This window comes from Ixodes scapularis, unplaced genomic scaffold, assembly GCF_016920785.2.
Source record: "Ixodes scapularis isolate PalLabHiFi unplaced genomic scaffold, ASM1692078v2 ptg000460l_1___fragment_1__unscaffolded, whole genome shotgun sequence".
Classification (NCBI taxonomy): Eukaryota; Metazoa; Arthropoda; class Arachnida; order Ixodida; family Ixodidae; genus Ixodes; species Ixodes scapularis.
Genome location: NW_024609981.1, coordinates 1,327,176 through 1,347,399, shown reverse-complemented (window position 1 = coordinate 1,347,399; position 20,224 = coordinate 1,327,176). Strand labels below are relative to the sequence as shown.

Below are 20,224 nucleotides of genomic sequence, written 5' to 3'. Positions count from 1 at the left end.
AACTACTCATTGCCGATCGGTCATTCTCCGCCCAAATGTAGCCCTAGATGTCCGAACCATATGCCAAAGCTTGTGCACCAACCGTTATATTATTCAAAAGTTATAAGCGATTTTTTTTACTTTTTAATTGGAAAATGGCGGCCTATGAACCACTTATAATGCACAGACCTCTACGGCGCCAGTTGCCGAAAACAGGCAGAAATGGGCCCCATCTTCCATTGAAGAATTGTGAACTCTCTTTTACGTTTAAATGAGATAAATGTTAGGGCTGAAAGTTTATAATTCAGTTCGGACCTCTAGCGGTACATTAGGGCGAAGAACTTCTTAAACCCGCTGCACCAAGGAAGAATAATTCGTGTCTCTAAATTACCTGGATTGCACTGAGCGCGAATCTTACGCAGCGTGCATTTTGCACCTGATTTAAATATCTCACCAAGAACAAATCGCAATAACGACCTGCATAAAGTACGATACCGTCGCGTTCAAAACATGTTAAACAGATCAATTTTCTGGTGAAATGCTATGCTCGTAACACGAGCGAAAGTTGGCGTCCAAAGTGTAAAACTGTGCAGTGTATATAGCAGTCTCGCGATAATATACGGCAGCCTAATAAAATGTTAAAGCACATGAATGATAAGTCACAAAGTTGTAAAGTGAGGGCCCAAGACATGTGCACGTTAAAGCGAATGTAGGATATCAGCCTCCCAATGCAGTTTTTTGCGAAGTTTCGAGTTCATGCAAGCTGATGCTTCAATTGTGATTTATGTTAGGATTAGATTCTCCGTGTGTCCTTCGCGCTATTTAAGTGTAATTATGGAAATCATTGGATCTCTATGTATTTCTTTTTGCAGTACACTTTAAAAAAAATGGGGACCAAAAAAAAGGTAACAGACCGCCTTTACCACCCTCACCCCGGCCAGGGGGGAAGCGCTCCGCTTGTTACCTCCTCAGGCGCAGCAGACACTAGCAATGCGTTGCTACAAGGTGAAGTTCGCCGCGAAGGAGCAGCAACGGGGTAAATATCACCTCCCAGAGGGTGCACCTATTTGGGCGCTGCCAGAGTCTGGGCGCTGCGATTGGCTGTGGAAAAGCGCAAACGAGTTCGCTAATCGGTCTCCTCGTATGACACGTCATTCTTCGCGCATGCGTGGGCGAGCGCCTGCCCGGTGCCGAGCGCGTTTCCCGCCGACGGACCCCTCCGGTTATAACGGTCTTTTTTCTCGAACGTTCGACGGAGGCGTCAAAGCGCAGGAACGTTCTTTATTCTTCTGTTCGGCTCAGTCCCTTCTTACGAAGTCACCGAGAGCGCTGCATTGACTGCAGTCGAAGGTGCACCGTATGCAGGTAGGAAACTGTTCTGCCCGGCGCGACACTTGGCTTCGGTTATGACGGCTTCGGGAAGGCGACCCTCGTCTTCTCTTGACAAAGGCGTGGGGGACATGTTTTTTACGTTTGAAGGCGTCGACCGTTCCATGAAAGTATTGTGTGGCGCGAACGCAGACACGGTTTAGACCACCGAAGTTCATAAAAAGCAAGAACTAGAATGACTGTCGCTTGCACTAGTGCATAATTAGAAGATTGGCATACGCTAACCAGTGGCGAAACACGGATCTTTTCCTGGTGTATGTGTGTGCGGGTGGAGGAAGGGGAAGAGCGGCGGCCCGGCGAGCCTGGAGCCGGGCGGCCGGGCGACAAGACGCCTTGTGAATCGGGGGTCGCCTACGTTTAAGCACGTTCACACCGGCGAAGCGATCTAGTCGTGCGATCACTTTCATCGCAAAAGCGACCATCGCGGGAAAAAAGCGACGCGATTTGAGCAGTCGCTTGCTGACCCGACTTTGTGCGATTCCATTTAGTCACAGAGCGGCTGAGCCAACCAGCAGCGTTCGGAGCGAGAGTTTTCGAGAAAGACTCGCCGACCAAGGCGTTGGACTCGCTCTTCGCGCACGCCAGTGTGACCATCTAATTATTTTGCGATGCGATGTATAAAATCTATAAGTCGCATCACTCGACTGCTTACATCGCCGGTGTGTATGCGCTTGTAAAGCGGGAGGAGGTAGGAGGTTTTCTCTTTTTGGGGTCGTTGGCGCTTCGCGTCCGACGTTAAATAGAGGATATGATAAAAGTTTTGAAAATCTCTTAAGGTTCTTTTTTTCGCAGAGCAGGGTCGCTAAACTCGTCAAGCACAACTTTGTGTCCGAAGTTTGCGGAACGCGCTGATTGCACTCTTGCGACGCTGACGTCGCGCACAGCGAGGTGTCAATCATTTGAACGCTCATTTCTTTGAGAGAGGCAGAATTTAGCAAAGTTCATCGAGGCGCGCGTGCGGCGCGTGTGGGGCGCGAGGAGCCCGCTGATTGAACGGCTTCGCTGATGACGTAGCGCACTTTGTCCCTACATCCCTACGCCAAGCTAAAATTAATGCTTTGCAGATTGTCCCTAGGCGACCTGCTGACGCTCAAAATCCCTCCGAAGTTTGTGTAAAAAAGAAACCTCGTTTGTCGAAGTTGTTGCTGACGTCAAAGTGACGTTTCCGAACTTTGCGAGAGCCGTTGTTTGACCTCGAGGTCTTCGCTTCGGATCGAGGCGAAGTTAAACTTTGTCAACATGCCGGTGCCGTCCGCTGCAGCCGAGCTTATCTTCCGCCACCGTGGGCGTCGCTACTGAGACCACCGGGGACGCCTTTCAACTCCCCGACGACAACTTTCGGCGACAGTACCGGCTATCAAAAGCCATTGTGCGTTGACTCTGCGACGAGCTTCGTTCGGCGCCCGGACTTCGAGGCGGCGGACAATCGCGTCTAACATGGCCGTGGAACAACAACAACAAGTTCTCTGCGCGCTCCGGTTCTTCGGAACCGGTAGCTTTCAAGGCATGGTGGCGACTAACGAGCACCTGTCAGTCTCCCACATGATTATGAGCCGGGCTGTCAGAGTTTTTGCGGCTGCCATCGTTTTCTTTTTTGTAATATCCGAAGAGGTACTAATAAGCTGGTATATGATTCAGAATGTTGGGAAACAAACAAGAACCGGGGTAATTCTTCGGTAGGGTCGAGTCTCCCGGCAGCCGGCAGAATTATTTCCCCCAAATTCTACTGGCAGTCGTCACTCATTGGCGGTCAAATGGGTTCATCGAACGACGTGTCAACAACTGATCGTTTCATCGGCACGCGATGTAATCACATGAAAGAGATTTTCTTCCGTTAGAGGTATATACACATTAAACATTTTCACACCTTTATACATGTAAGTGCGGTGTCCCATAACTAACACCCTAATAAGTGTAGTGATGAACCTTATAAAAGAAATGTAAACCTCACACCTTTAATAATGTGTGATTTTTTAAACACGTTTCTTAAAACGTGTAATAACGCACTGCACCTTTTTATAAAGATGTAAAACTACAATACCCCTTCTCGTCAGGCACGTAGCCAGGGGGGGGGGGGGCATAAGGCCCGGCCGCCCCCCCCCCCCCCCCCCGAAATCTTCCATTTTGCTGGGGCCTCCTCTACCCCCTCCCCCTCACAGAGCACTTTGTCATGGGCGCCCCCCCCCCCCCCCCCTTCTTAAACAAAAATCTGGCTACGTGCCTGCTTCTCCTCAAGGTGTAATTACCACAGTACATTTCTTTTTTGGGGTGTACACAGTGGCACGGGACCCATTATGATGACTGAACAAATAAATTACACAAACGAGTCGCCGAAACAGCACGTTGCTTCTTGGCGAGTGTCGAGGCAATATTGCCGCGCGCGCGTGGCCTAACGGTTATCGCGCTTGCTTCCCACGCTGAAAGCAAGGGTTCGATTCCTGGCCGCGGAGACGCATTTTTGTTGACACTGTAATGTAAGGTTCTGGTGAATTCGAGAACCGTCTTGCTGATTCGAGGTTAGAATGTTCCACGCGCCGAACCTTCTACGCCGAACGATCCAGAAACCCACGAGGGTACTATCGTGGACACTGTTAGCTATAACACGGCAGCCGCGGCCGCCCCGTACCCCCAGCGCCCCATAGCAGGCGCCGTCCGAAACTCCGCGCATGCGTTGTGTGGCGTACTCGCTCTTCCCGCCTGCAAGCACACCCTCGCTTTGCCGTCTGCTATAGGCACAGAGCAGACGACGCCACAGCGCTCGCCAATTTTCGCTGAACATGGTTCAGCGAACCACCGCCTATGAGGTGCCCACGGTTGATTCCCTGACTCCGCTGGCTAAGGATAATCATCGTACGATATACTAAATGTAACATCGCGGTAGATTAATTTTTTTATGAGACAAACTTGCATTTATCATCCGTTTCACTTTAGGTCTAAGTGCGGCGGGCGCTACGAGACGATATGACCCACCAAGCAGCGACAAAAGCACTTTTTGCACTTTATTGGGTCCCCCGGGGATGCACTCCGTGACGTTGCACCTTTGCCGCTATTCGATTGGCTCTGTCGTTTTGAAGCGTACGCTGCGGTCGGACTTAAGGTGAAATGGAGTATAACAGTCTATTTCTGTATCACGCCTGCTGCGCTCATACTGGTTTGCGAACGCATATCGGTAAAAAGGCTGTTTCTGACAAAGCAAAAAAAAAAATCTTAAACAGGGGTTATGCCCTAATGACCCTGCAATCTGCCCCAATACAAATCACCGGTTGAAAATGAGTTTGAGACCAGTTTGCTATAGCGAGGGTACCAGACGAGCAGCACTGTAGCATCGCCTGCTCTGCGCCTAGCAGATGGTAAAGCGAGGGTGTGCTCGCAAAAGGGAAGAGCGAGTCCGCCGCACGGCGCATGCGCGGAGTTTCGGACGGCGCCTGCTACGGGACGCTGGGGGTACGGGACCGCCGTCGCTGCCGTGTTATAGCTAACAGTGTCCACGATAGTACATAAGGGATTCCGCAAGGCGAGCGGAGTCAGTCTCGCCCCAGCGCTCGATTCTGCTGACACGCCGACTTCGACGCCCGCGACGCTCTACTTTCTTCTGTTTCCTTCATTATTTTTGGCACAAGTTCGCCACATTAAACGTTTATTTATTTCTGTTTATTTCTTGTTTATTGGTCACGACTCACCACCCGTGACAATATCGTCCGAAAACCGGCTTCAATATTGGCCGGATGTACGGTTTTGCGCCTCGTCCCTACATCCGGCAGGTATGGGAGTACCGATGCAAATAAACGATTTATGTCTAATAGCACTGGCACCGCTGATTTCTTAGGAGGCTAGAACGTGGATAGAGGCCTGTATTGCTGGGGTCGAGCGGCACCACCGGCAGTCATCGTTTGACACGATCTTATGCATGCTATAGGAGAAACGGGAAAACTCAATGTTATTACGTTAGTAGGTTGTTCTCTACCATGAAACTTCTATCGTTTCCGCAAATAACAGTTAATATTGTGGGCAAGAATATTAAACGCGTTAGAATACCAATCTTGTTTAACTAAATGTTGTGTGGTTGAGGGTCCAGGGCTACTTTGTTGGGCGTTAACTGTTATGTGTTTAATGAGACAAGGGCTACCGAGAGTTATTGTGGAGTCATCCGTGATTTCGGAGTCATCAAAGCTCAGCAAACGATAAGTTAGAATGCCTTTACTGGGGATTTTCGCATCGTTTTGACCGCTTGTACATAGTGCTTCATGGTGAAAGCTTTTTCTTTGAACTCCTGTGAGGGCTTCCGTGACAAACTGAAACTCGGAGCGTGCCGTTCAGTCGCTCGACGTGCCATTTATTTAGCAACCGAAGCAAGCGACGTCGGTAAAGTCAAGCGTGCTCCGACCAATTTTTTTTTAAATCGATGTTCAAACGCTTGACGAATGTCTATTTGATCTCCAAGAACCCGACATAAACATCGCAGCACGTCATAAAGTGCTGGCCCTCGAGCACCGCGTACAAGGTTCCAATTTTTGCATGTTTCTTCCTTAGACTTGCGTGTATTGCCTCATGGTGTAAAAGGCCAAAGCAACAAGGACGTAAACGAAGGGAGAACTAGACAGGACGGGGGATATTGCCTGTCGTCAAGCAATGGCCGCCGGCGAGGCCAGTGAAGGGCTCCCAATTCGCGATACATACTTGCACTAGGAGAGTTCTAATGCATTACACCCGCGGAGTGCTGCACGGAGAGCAGGCCCCGAACGAGCTTGCCGAATGCACCCAGTGCAGACTGATGCTGTCGCCATAGACGTTGTAGAAAAGTTTCGACCTCAAACCGAAACATGTAAAAAAGAGCGTGCGACAATTTTTGTACTTTAGCAATAGTATAAAGCGTTTCCCTACTGAAAAAAACCATTTGAAATTCAAACGGGTGGCAAACTGGTCGCCCGTTTGAAATCAAACCTGTCGATCCGTTTGGATCAAACGTGATTATGGGATACGGGTACCCGTTTGGAAACGGTACCCGTTCGAAACGGTACCCGTTTCATACAGGTGCCCGTTTGATACGGGTGCCGTATGGTACGAGTACCCGTTCGACATGGCACGTGACCACACGTTTGAACGTGCCCTTCGAAATGGCAAATTATGCGCTAGCCCTAAATGGGTATCGTCTGGGAGGTTGGTTATCTTAAACATATTTAAGACGTCCCGAAACTCATAAACGTATTTATAACATGGAGAAAACACGTAGAACAAATGCACTCGCGTAGGTGCTTGTAAGTGGACAGGAAAACCGACACAAAAGATTGTTTTCAATTCTCCTCGAAGTTTATTACTTCTTCTGTAGACAAGTACAAACGTGCAAGCGATCTGTGAACACTATACAGGTAGACTTTCGGGGAAATTATTCTCCTGGCTGCCGCGCGAATAGGCGCTGCATAATTCTTTAGATAATTTAGAGGAGTACGCGTAGAAGCACGGTGAATCGTTGCCAACACGTAGGTTGCAGTGCACTTACCATAACAATAGCGGACTTGAAAGAGGTAATCCGTGATATTTGTCGACACGGTCAAAGCAGGACAACCACACAAACACAAACGAGAGGGAACGGCTCCTTGGAAGTTTCAACACGATGCGGCGCACAAGCTGTCATTTGCCGAACCCAACCAAACCGCGAGAATTTGCGACTTCTTTGAAGAATCGCTCGTTGCCGACATACACGTGGGTCTTTTCGAACACTGATAGCTTTGGTGCACATCCAATACGTTGTCGAGAGACATCCCAATAAGACCGCAGGGTTAGGCGACAGATTGAAGCAGGTAGGACAAGCGAACTTCGACCAGCAACTGACAACAAGCAGACAAAGAAAAAAGCGGCTGCAAGGCGCGCCCTTCCGGATCTCGATGCTTATCAGCGTGTAGCTCGCGCGCTGCTGTGGGTCACGTGACAGGGGTGACAAGAGAGGAGGGAGGGGGCGAGGTCAAGGCGCTGGGACCACCGGGACAGCCCCTCTCCCTCTCCCCAGGCATTCCAGGGAGATGCGTAAGAACAAACGCGCGCGCGCGCGCGCGCTCGAACTTTGGAAATGGCGGCGGGGCTGCCAGAAGCTCGGCTTGCGCCCGAGCGAAGAAAGAACTCAGCGCAAGCTCGTAGTTTGAGTGCTGCAACGGCGGGCCTGCTCTCGCAATGCTCGATGTTCTTGCAGCCGCGTGTACGCGTGCTACCTTCGCTGCGTTTTGAATTAAAGTGAAACGGAGTCTAGATGTACATTCTTTCACGCGGTCGCGTCTTCTGCGAGAGAGATTCGAGCTGAATAAGTAAATTGAGGCAACAAAGATGGACAAAGTATTAAAGGTCTGTCAAAAATATCGGCTCACCAACGTCGCGCGTTTACGTAAAACAAAAGAAAAGGTGTTAGTTTTAGTTGCAGTATAATCGAAAATCAGCGCAAATGAAATATAAATATAATTACTTGCATTACGCGGACCATCTGAAATCGATGAACCGGCGCTCCCAGCCTTCCGGAAAACATTGGCTGCCACGGCTGAAACGCTAGGCGTGCCCACGCCGCCGATCTGTACGTTCAATATCAAACGGGCTCCGGAGAGCCGTTTGATTAAACCGGTGCAGTTTGCAACATGGTCGCCGGTTTGAGCAAACGTGCGACAACTTTGCCCAAACGAGTCGCCCATTTGCCCAGACGAGCGACCCGTTTGCCAAATAGGTGACCGTTTTGGCTCATACGGGAGACCCCTTTGAGCCATACGGGCGACCCCTTTGACAAACTGGTGACCAGTATGGTTAAACGGTTACCGGTATGGACCCGTTTATTTTCATATGGGCGCCAAATGGTTTTTTTCAGTAGGGTTATTTGAAACGCTTTAAGTGGTAGGAGGAGGGTAATAATTCAATGACATCCAGTCTTAGACTCGTGGTATGGGAGAAGGGAATTATATCTGCACTTCTATCCCTTTGCAGCCTTGTAATAGATGAACTACGTCGACCACATGTGGGGGGGGGGGGGGGGGGGGGCCTTGCAGTAAGAGCATGCCGGTGGTGTGCGCGCTTTTTTCCACGCTGCTTTTTTTTCGGCGTGAAGGCGGTACTATTTCTATTGCATCTCTTAGGGACACTGACACCTTCACAAAATGTTTTTTTTTTCGTCAGGCGATTTACTATGGTGTGAGAAGACTACCCAATCAATAATTTGCTACTGCGTCAGGTATATAGTAAGAAAACGCAACCGCTCGACACCGAAACCGAAACTGAACTGGGACGGAAGAAGGAATATAGAGGAGGAATAAGTTACCGAAAGTCCCGTGGCTGTGCAACTTTTTTTTCAATCAACGTATTTTCAGCTTCTTAGATCCGCAAAAAATGGGTATTATATATTTTGTTTATTTATTGTATTCAGTGCGGGCAGCTACGATGACCCACGACCTTTATTACATTTGGTGGCTGTTTCTAAACCATGGAAAACAACACGTGACCACGGAGAAGAGAATGAGCGCGACTCAAACCGGCCAGTTCTCAATTTGCGGTTTTCGGGCTGAAAGAAAACGAATTTCGAGCTGTAAATTGTGTTCGGCGTACTTTGAATCTCATATATCTTGTACGAATAAAACACTTGGCGCGCATAAATGCCCTGTCAGTGTCCGTTTAAGAGCACCCTCGTTCTCTGTCCAAAGCCTCGCGGCAGTGGGTTGGAGATGGGTGAAAGATGTTCCTTCAGTTCATTATCGGACGAAAGTCTGATATGCTCTTTAGCTTCGTCGGTGTCATAGTCGTTTTTTGTGTTCGGCATCTTCGGGTGAGGAAGATGCGTAGCCGCAATCACGGAGGTGACTGGGCTGCTTCAGTGTATCGCGTAACGTAGGTATTAGCGCGCGAGCTGCAGACTGTCCTTGCTCATCACCAGCTATGTCTGCGTCGGCCGGCGCCGAGGACAGCTGCACAGAAATTAAGCGCCGCTAAGAGTTATATTCGGATGTTGATAACCTGCCAGACAGCCAGTAGGTTTCCCCTTCGCGCAATGGCAAATGGAGAAAAAGAAAACGGCTTTCCCCCTCTGAACTCGCAATTAAAACACCATGTGATCTGACGATAATTATATACCATTAGTGTTCATCATAGCCATAAGCCCGGGGATGAAAAGGTATAGAGCATAGGGTAAGCTACATACATAGTTAGAGGCCGGCTATTCTCACCTTTAATTGAACTCGAGTCATTAACCGTATTTTTGCAGAGGGTGAATCTGAGCACTCGTCTCAGGCTCATGACAATCGATCGTGGTGTTGTAACATCAAGGTGTAAGAAACGCCAATAAATTTAGTGCCGTTCCCAATTTGAATCGACTTGACGCAGTGAGTCATTCGACCAGGTCACGTGACGACGTCACAGGAGACGGGACATGACATTACTCTACACCATGTCATGGCGCCGTAAATTCGCGTGAAGACGTGATACGTGAGAACACATTAATAATAATACTGCCTATACAAAAGCGCCACGAAAATCCACAATCCACAATTTTGTTTTATAGATTGCACATCTTCGCGACCCCCTTTCAAGAGCTACGTCTAATATCGCGTACCAAAGCAAAATGCTCGCGATGGATTTTTTTACTGACACGCCTACAGGGGTGTCTCTCAAAAGATTTAACATTGCCTCACGTGTGTTTTCACCGATCACAAACCGCTGCCCCCCCTAGACCGATTCGTGAGCCACCGTCAGGTCGTTTTTTTCATTTTGTAGAACGGCTTCAGCTAGATGTTCACCTTGCTTTCTTTCTTCGGCGAGCACGTGCTTGACAAACGACGGGGTTCTCAGTCATCGGGCATTGAAGTTCTGCGGTTGAAAAAAAATTGTCATCCAAGGTCTCCATGCCGAGAAGATACTCTTTCAGGTCTTGGGAAGACGCTTCTTGTGAAGCTGGTTGTGGTAACCTACCAAGGGCATCCTCAGTCAGATTCACCTCTTCCTTCCGGTATTTGATCTGGTATGAGCAGGAACTTAACAGCAAGACACAGCGTTGTACTTTTACGGCTGGCGTGTGGGGAACGGCCCGATTCAGATGAAACATGCCAACTAGCGGTTTGTGGTCAGTCAGATAGGCAAATTCACGGCCCCACAAGTACTCCTAAAGCTTAGTAACGCGGAACACTAGAGTCAAGTCCTCTTTTTTCAGGTGCGCGTAATTTCGCTCTGCCTTTGAAAAGGAGTGATTACCGAGGGGGGATTACCGACCCACCGGCCGGTAATCCTTTCCTACTTTTACTGATAGCGCCGCGCCGTCCATCCGGAGTGACTGCGCTGGCTTCGTGCCTTCAGTCCGCGGCGACTTTATGACCACAAAGTTATTGGTGGCCAATGGGCAGCCACAGCAATGGCCCCTGCTTCCTTCAGCTTCCCTTCATGTCAAAACAACTGCAGCTTGCCCATATCTCCACTGCAAACTCCGCAACCCACCCGATCACGAAGCATCCGATATAGCATATTTCCGAAATTGCACTTCTCTGCCTGTCGTCGAAGTTCCACGAGTAATTGCTGCACGGTTTTATCTTCCTCTTGTTGCAGGTTGAAGAATTTGAAATTTTCGGTGATATTGTTAGGAGCCGGAGAAAAGTACTCTCCAAGCGCTTTGACCACTTCCTGGTACGATATCTTGTTTGCGGTACAGAATGCGCAGGACGCTTCCAACACTTCAATTGTTCTTGTGCTTAGAACCAAAACAAGCAAAATTCGCTTTTTGTACTAGTCAGTCCCAGCGTCAACCTAAAACTGGCTTCACTCCTGGTGTAGTACGCCGGCCACTTATCTTTTTACTCTTTGAAGGGTTGAACAACGTAGGTCATGTTGACGGTCGTCGTAACGCAGCTTTGTTTATGCGTGCTTCCCGTTGACGAATGGCCGGCAAATTTGAAATCTATTCTCAACGCCACTGTAACAAAGTGAAAGCAACCGGCCGTAGGAAAGCATGGCAGAAACGGAGCTTTATTGCAACGATTCATGGCGCTAATACAATCGCGAATATAAACACCACCCAGAAAACACCAGAAAGTGTGGTCAGCGCCGTCATAGTACAGACGTGATTACGTCTGGCCCGTCAAGATTACTCGTTGACTCGTGACTTCCCAACAAGAACCATAAGTTATAATTTATTAATATCTCTCAATCGAACGCAGAAATTAATTTGATTTGAAAAACACAGACTAATAACACATGTGCGAATGAAGATGAACAGTAGAGTTATTTAAACTAGCATACGAAATTTAATGTTGCAAACGTAAATGCGTCATCCCTTCCCTTCCGTGTCCTCAAAGATCTCTAGAATGCGAAATAACACCATAAGAAAAAAAAAAGAAACCCAGCAGAAGTATCAGTCTTTTAAGGAAGAAGAGAAAACGTAGAACGTAAGAGAACGAACGGTTCGGTTAAGCAGGGAAAAAGAAAAGGAAGAAAGACAGAAGAGGGAAACAAAAAACTGTAAAAAAAAAAAAAAAACTAAAACAAAGGGAGCTGATTACTTTAGCTCCTGCGTTAGAAATTTCACGTCAGTCTCGGGTAACTTAAAGGAACGAGAGGCAAATTTTAAATCAACACCGGCCATCCGATAGGACTCAATTATTTATCTGTCAAGTCTGTAGTTGTGTTTCCTGATATCCCGGATTGCATGAAAGTGCGGTTGAAAGTTCGGAGAAATGCGGTTGTAGTCCACAATAGGGTCAAGAGAGTCACATTATGCTCAGGTTACTTTAAGTGTGTGCTTCCTGAGCCAAGTGTTGAGGCATCTGCCAGTTTGTCCAATACACTTTTCTCTGCAGCTTAAGGTAATTGGGTTCACCACTTGCTTTTTGCATGAGACAAACGCGCTGCCATGTTGGATGGAACAATCTTTGGGAGTACTGTTATTGTAGACTCTTTTGCAAAGTTGTTTCAGGCCCATCTTGCACGAGAATACAACTGAAGTATTCAAACATTTTGTGACGGCCTTCGAGACTACACGTGAGTCATTCTTTCTGGAAGGACGAGCGCTTCCGAACTCTAATATTAGACAAAATGGATGGAAGTTAGAAGATCGTCCGGATATCCAACCCTGAGGAGTCTGGAGCAAGGAATAAGTGGTGTACTCCATTCCCCTTAACCTGCGGAGATATATACATCGGACAGATTGGCAGATGCCTCAACACTCGTCTCAGAGAGCACTTTTTCAAAGTAAAATGTGTATCCAATGACATTCTTGTGCCTACTGTGAACCATAACCGCATTTGTGAGCCAAACTTCTATGCCAACCCGAGTTATCAAGACACACAAGAACAGACTTGGGAGATAAGTATATGAATCCTACCGGATGGCCGGTGATTATTTGAACTTTGCCTCGCCTTCTCTTCGGTTAAGCAAGACTGACATAAATTTCTGAGGAAGGAGTAAAGTGATCCCCTCCTTCTCCTCTTAGTTTCCTATTTCTTCTATTTCTAGAAATACATGAAAGCATAAAACATAGGCTCGGGGACAGAAACAGAGCTTATTTTACTTAGCAACAACATAAAATTACACAAAATATAAAAAAACACCTCCAGAAGGTTTCGAAGTTCTCCAAGGGGAAAAGTCGACAATTGGTTAAGTAACTTGTTACAGAAAGAAAAACAGAAAGGACGGACAAGGACGGACAAGGACTGTCCGTCCTTGTCCGTCCTTTCTGTTTTTCTTTCTGTAACAAGTCATCAAAACCAACGCGCTCACGTTTAACTATATCTTACTTTTGAGAGCCATGTGTTCGTCACGTCCAGAAGTGCCAGGCGTCGGGCCCTCGGACTTTGATCCTGTCACCTTCCTTCAAGCTTCATTATTCGTGTCAAAAATGTTCCTCCTTCGCCTACGCCTGAGGACTCTCGGTCTCTGCCTTCGCAAGAACATCACCCACCCTGCGATACATCAGGTATTTGGCTTCTCCTCGTCGCGTTGGGCGGCGAACTACAGAGTGATGCAGATTGCAAGACAGGAGGTGTCGCAGGAGATCCTGGTGATGCAGAGGTCCCTCCCATGTCTCATGACGGCTATTTTCGGTACTAACTTCGCCACTCATCCCTCCTATGTCTTCCTCAGCAAGTCTGCCCACCTCCTCCTGGAGTCTTCTTGGAAGCTTATCATCTCCTCCGCAACCGCAGAAAAGCGAGTTAATCAGAGCCCTGCGCTGGAACCTCCTCTCAACCTCTCCGACACCACCCTTTCGGCACATGCTGAGTCAGTTCTCTCAAGAGGCCCGAAGTTTGCCCCCGCGTATGAACCGTCGCGAATCGACCAGCTGGCTGCTGTTCACCAAGTCGCCTCAAAAATTCCTGAACCTGAACGACAGGATTTCCTCGCGACGGGTTCGCGGGTGGTGTGCAGATACGGGAGGGCTCCACCTTCAAAACTGGACTTTTTGGAGGTGGTTGACGAGCTCAGGCGCTCAGAGCTGAAACTCCTGGAGGCTGACAAGACGGGTGTGTTCGTTGTTATGACCGCCGGGGACTTCAACAACAGACTGGGTGCAGTTCTCGACAAAAAACTTCACGAAAATGAAGTCCAGACCATCGGGGTCTCTCCGCACAGAGGCTAAAACTCTCTGCAAAGCTAACGAGCTCACCTTTCTTCTCAACAAACTGTCAAAACCATCGGATCAGTACCTGCGGGTTTTCTTCACGGCAAAAACACACAAACAGAACACCCCTTTCAGAGGCATTGTATCCGAGAGCGGCTGCTGGCAGAGGCACCTGGCTCTCTTCCTTCAGAAACATTTGACAGCTGTCCCTCTAGATCAGCCTTTCCGGGTCGGATGTTCCCTCGAGGTTCTGCCATATCTCCGGGAACTGCACTCAGCTGGGCCGGACGTCGCCATGTTTTCCCTCGATGTCACCGACATGTTTTACAGCCTCGACGTGGTGGTTCTGATGGATTGCATTGAACGGGCTGTCACGCAATCCGGAGTGGCCAAGTTCCAAAACTCAACTGGCATCACACTCGAGGCGTTCCTACAGCTCGTCGACGTATACCTAAGATCCACCCTTGTGGAACACCAAGGGAACATCTACAGGCAGAAGTCAGGCGTTTGCATCGGTTCCTGCTTGGCCCCTGTTCTAAGCGAATTCTACATGTCATCGGTGGACTTGGCTGTGGAGAGGGAGCTCGGCGTCGAGGCGCCGGGAACCAAGGTATTTCGGTTCGTTGACGACTACCTCGTACTCCACACAGCCGGCACCACTTCCGCCTCCATCGAGCAGGTTTTCTCAACCCACTCTCAAGGCCTCAAGTTCACCAGTGAGGACCCTTCGGACGGGGAATTGCAGTTCCTCGATCTGCGCCTGCACACCAATCCCAATGGACTCTGCTGGGGTTTCCAGCAGCGGACCAAGAAGCACGTTCTACCGTTCGGAAGCAACCACTCAAAAACTGTGAAGTCCGGAATTGTAAGATCCCTCCTTTCCTCATCCCGTACCAAATCTTGCTCCCACTTTTCTCAAACCAGCTTAACCGCCCAAATCTGTCGCCTCCGAAAGGCGGGCTATCCACGCGACCTCCTTGTGACATCCCTAAAGTCTCTAATCTCCCAGCCTCACCCCGACCGCGCCAGACCGCCTCGACCAAAAAAGTTCGCGGTGATACCTTACCACCACAGCACATCACATCGCCTGAGGGCAGCGGCCCGCCGGTATGATGTCGATGTGGCCTTATCATGCCGGTTCCGATTAGGCTCCATGTGCCGCCTCGTGAACGACCCCCAGCGCCGTTCACGAGCAGGGTGTGCAAAGAAACACAAAACACCCTTCATTTCCTGCGCAACTGGACGCGTGTACTCCATTCCCCTGTCGTGCGGCGCCGAGTATATCGGTCAAACGGGCCGCTGCGTGAATGACAGGCTGGGCGAGCACGACAGAGAAATAAAAAAAGGGGACTTTGAGTCCCAGCATCCCTTTCTCCGCCATAGCGGCGCATGTTCTTCGTGTGAGCCCCGGTTTCACAACGCGCGGATCCTGGGCTCACATAGAGACCGCTACGGACGCGAGATAATTGAAGCGTACGCCATGCAGCAGGCATCTCAAAACATTTCGTCTCCCTCGCTTGTCCTTTCCGAGAGGGAGGCGGCTTATTTGCGCCCCCAACTTGCGGCCTTGACGCGGGCCCGGGGGGGCCCTTGCTCCCTGACAGTGCGGTGATGCGGCGCCGCTCTGTGTCTCGAGATGACCCCTCTTCTCCTTCCCCTCCTCCTAATCTTAACGGGCTAACAACTTCCCGACTTTCTCATGCCGACCCCCCTTCTTGTCCCACTGGGCTAACAATTCCTCGCTCCTCCGCTGCCCCGATTCTCTCTCCCCCTCTCCCTCCCTTGTTTCGCTTTCTCTTTCCTTCCCCCCTTTTACTCCTTTCCCTCTTCCCTCTCCCTCCCTTCTGTCACTTGTCCTTTCCTTCCCCCCCTTTTTCTCTAGGTTCACCGATCTCGATGCCAACTTCTAATAAAGACCGCTACATGTTGTTGAAAGTCGAAAGATGTCCGTCCTTGTCCGTCCTTTCTGTTTTTCTTTCTGTAACAAGTCATCAAAACCAACGCGCTCACGTTTAACTATATGGTTAAGTAAAGGTGTCAATAATCTCGTCATCTGTGGTTTTAGGAATTCAACTTGTGTCTGAGAGTCATAATAAAGGTGCAGAAATGTTCTTGATGACATCCCTCTCGCTGAATGAAAGAAGCTCTGTATTTCGTCCCCGTCCTCTATGTCTTTATCCTTTTATGTTAACGCATCTAATTCACCGACAAGCTCGTTTTCAATTACTATTTTTAAATATTTCTTCCGTTTTTCCTTTTAATTTTCTTTCGTTAAATGAGCAGTTCCCTTACATTCTTCTCTTTTTCCCCTTAAGATACTCTTTTTTATCCCGGTTTTCTTCTTTTTTCAGGGGGTTCTTTTCTTTTCTGAGGGGTTTTGGGGAGCAGGGAAGGAAGGGCTTACGTATTGAGGGTGGCATCATTAAATGTCGGTTGCTAGTTAAAAGAACTCTACTGTATGTTTTTTTTTCGTTTGTACATATTTTAGTCTTGAGTGTTTTTCAAATGATTTCTACTGACCCGCTCTAAGTTAATTTTTTTAATTTGATGTTTCTTTGTGATTTTTCTTCATAATTTACCCCTCTGCTGGCTCATTAATAACATTTATTCAACTATTATCTTTAATTAGCGATATTTCAGTTCAATATTTTATTAATGTTATAATTTTTATATATATATAAACTCGTGAAATATTGCGTGTACTATGCTTGCATGTGATAGTAATGATTGTCTTCAACTAAAACTACATGATTTTTATACTTTTATTCATAGAAGCCTGTCGCATGCAATGTCGACTATGAGACGCAGCGGTGCAGATAAATCGTTCGATAGGGGAGCTTCTACGCACCGTTTTAATTACGGTAACCTAAAGTTGGGTTCTGCCCCACTCGATTTTACATAAAGAACACGTAGATAAAACATTAATATAAAAGTGAAACATCATAGCGAATAATTGCCTTTATGCATCATTCAGAAAATGCTGTGTTTAGGAATGCCTTACCACTGAACGTAACTCTAAGATAACATTTGAAAAAATACTTACAGGTATCCCATTTCGTGAGCAGCAGTGGAAACCATGAAGTACGTATGAGCGTGATCTTCCACTATACCGAAACACGATTCTTCTGTGCAGAGTCCGTTAAGGTATGCAAGACCTGAGCAATAAAAAAACACACACACTTAGGTTTGATTAATTTTTTTTAATAGTCTCTGATACAAAACCTATTTCAGCAATCATCTTCATGACAAGTAAGAATAAATAGAGGGTGGTTTTTAAGCTTTACAGATTTGTTTACAAAAAGCCTTGAAAGCTACACTTACGCTGTATGCGCGGGTTAGTTATACAGCCATTGGGACAGAGTATTGTGGGCTAATCGTAAGAATCAGTCTGCTAATTAAGTATAGTTTGTACATTAACTTTATGAGGGGTGAAAATAGATATATGGTTCCAATTAAAAACTTGCTAAGCATCATCAGAAATTACTAAATCGAACATGATGATTGAACCTGAGATTGTGTTTTGAAAAAAAAAACGGAAACTTGTGAAGGAGGAAGAAAGAGGGACATACAAAGTCTCACGTCTCGTCTCTTGAGACGTTGTCCTCCCTCCTTCACGAGTTTCCGTTTTTCAAACTACTGCCTCAGGTTTCAATAATCATGTATAACCTACACCAGCTCGCCTGCACTTTAACAGTTTTTTTTCGCGAAATCACCCCTTTTAGAACGAAATAACACAGGGGCAGCATTTTAATGGTGTCCTAAAAAAACTCTTCATGTGGACGAGTTTCTAGGTTTCGGTTTCTTATCGGATCCCATCTTTGCGCCCGCGGCCCTGCTCACCGGTGATCGCGGCGCGAAACCTCCCCCTCGCCTCCCTCGTAGGATGGAGGGAAGGAAGGCACACCGATGCTGCGCGTCTCAGCCACTGGGGACGCTACGCGCTGCTGCCTGATTGAAACGGCGATAGACGTTGGCCTGGCAGTCGTGATTCAAAAACCTTCGCTCATCGCCCTGTACAGCGGCCGAGTGGCCGAGCTCGCAAAGGCAAAGCGTCAAGCCCCCCCCCCCCCTCCATACGGGGCACCCCACTCGCATTTCTTGTGCGGCGCCCACGTAGTTCTACGGCAATTTATGCAGCATAGTACACCTGTATTCCCCGGCATGTTTTTCTTTTCTTTTCATATCATGTTGTAATGCTTTTCGAGATATCTTATGTAACGGATATTGAAGTTTACAAATACCTGACTACGATACCCACTAACTTAGCCGCTGTTGTAAGAAGGGCGGAGGTGTATTATTGGAAATATTGCATACCTTATCCACCATTTCACCTCCGGAGCTTACCAAAAAAATCTGACGATTTCTTAATTTGAACCGTCACATTTAAATCTCTGTACTAACCAAATTGCCATGCCACACTCCATTCAAAGTGGTTCCACAACTTGATGTTTTATTACAAATATTGATACTCAGGAACTGCTCTCAAGAGTTATTGCCGATGACAACAGTGATTACCTGCGGATATTCCTGATAACAAATCAGAATACTCTTTCAAAACTCCGTTAGTGGATGTACAACATTTTTTCAAAGGCATGAATGCAGTTTACTAAAATGTATTTTAATACCTAAGATAATATTTCTTTTAAAATTATGTTACATACTTGTTTGAAGGAAGTATACACTAAAACAAAACTAGACGATGCCTATGATAAGTTCTTGGCTTCGTTCCAAACAGTCTATATAAATCATTTTGGTCACTAATAAGTGCGCCATAGAAGGTGTGGATGAGAAATTGAGGAATTGGAATGCTTCTCTAAAAAAGATGTGTCTCTTAAACGTTTTAAACGAGCAATCTAGACGATCTGAGTGCTTCTGAAGTGATTAGAAATAAAGACATATAATTTCTTTTAAACATGCAAAAATGAAGTGTCCTTATAACCTATTTAAGACGGAAATAGGGATACAAAATGACATTATGTGGCGAAGGGCAAATACCGTGCTTGGTCGTGGCTCTTAAGCGGCTCGACACTACCAGGAGTGCGAACTGCTAACTACTTCAATCATTGACCGTTTTCCCGTCTAATAGAACAAACGATCCACGTGATGTCGGCTACTTAATACACATATTGCGCGAGCGCATTTTGAAAGCCAACTAATGCCTGGGAAATTTATTGCACATTTCTTTAATTCCTCGATTGTTGCTGTTGTGATGCTTATTACCTAAAAATTCATGTGGTCAAACATGTCTTAGGATCTAATTTAACCTGTTTCTCAACACCTGCATAACCTTGCTTTTATGCATGACATATTTCCATCCCGTATGCAGCTAGCAAATGCAAGCGTCTTATTTAAAGGTCGTGAAAAGAAAGAACTATCAAATTATGAGCCGCTCTCAATTTTTCAAGTTTTTTTAAAGTGAATAAAAATAATTCATAAATTTATGATACAATTTTGTAACACGAATAACATAATACAGAATTTTATGTTTTGATTCAGAAGGGGTCGATAAGCAAATTGATCACTGTACACAAAAACTATTGATTTTAAATTCAATCCAACAGAAAATATAACCCTGGAAATATGCATACACATATCGAAAGCTTTTAAAAATAAACCGCGCAACTAAATTAAAAAAAATTAAAGTCTCATCTTGATTTATTTGAATTCGAGTAGCTACCTTGAGTTCTGCCGCAAGAAAGTTGTTATCTATAATCGAATTTCAGACATCAAGTCCATTCCATATGGGATTTATCAGGGTAGCATGATTTGACCTTTGTTTTTTAATATCTACAGAAATGCCAAAATAAACTTTGACAATAATACACAATGTAATTTATGCTAACACAAGTTTATTTTTACGTCTCCAGATGCTGAGGAATTACTGTACAGTGCAAATAACGGGTTGAGTAAGCTAAACACGTAGACAACACCAGTAAAATCAACACCAGTAAAACCAAGGCTGTACTTGTCAGGACTAAAATTCTAAACAAAATAATAAGGAATGCCAGATGCTTTCTGTACATATATATATATATATATATATATATATATATATATATATATATATATGTACATATATATATATATATATATATATATATATATATATATATATATATATATATATATATATATATATTATTACCCCTAGTGAAAAGCTTAAAGTTATTTTCTAAAATAATTTAATTTTGAGAAACATTATTATCGTGGCTAACAAAATGGCCGACGTTGTTGAAATGCTCTTTCAAGGTTACGTTTTTTTGTGGTTTTTTTTCTACCCACTAACATAAGGTT

At 46.4% G+C, this 20,224-nt stretch overlaps 1 protein-coding gene across 1 annotated transcript in view; it reads right to left on the bottom strand.

The window, feature by feature from the left end:
• LOC115315959 (A disintegrin and metalloproteinase with thrombospondin motifs 7-like) overlaps nucleotides 1-20,224 on the bottom strand; it is a 94,251-nt gene that overhangs the window by 21,764 nt on the left and 52,263 nt on the right. The window contains 1 exon segment of the mRNA XM_040213691.1: nucleotides 16,974-17,085. Within this exon segment, the coding sequence (XP_040069625.1) occupies nucleotides 16,974-17,085 (112 nt within the window).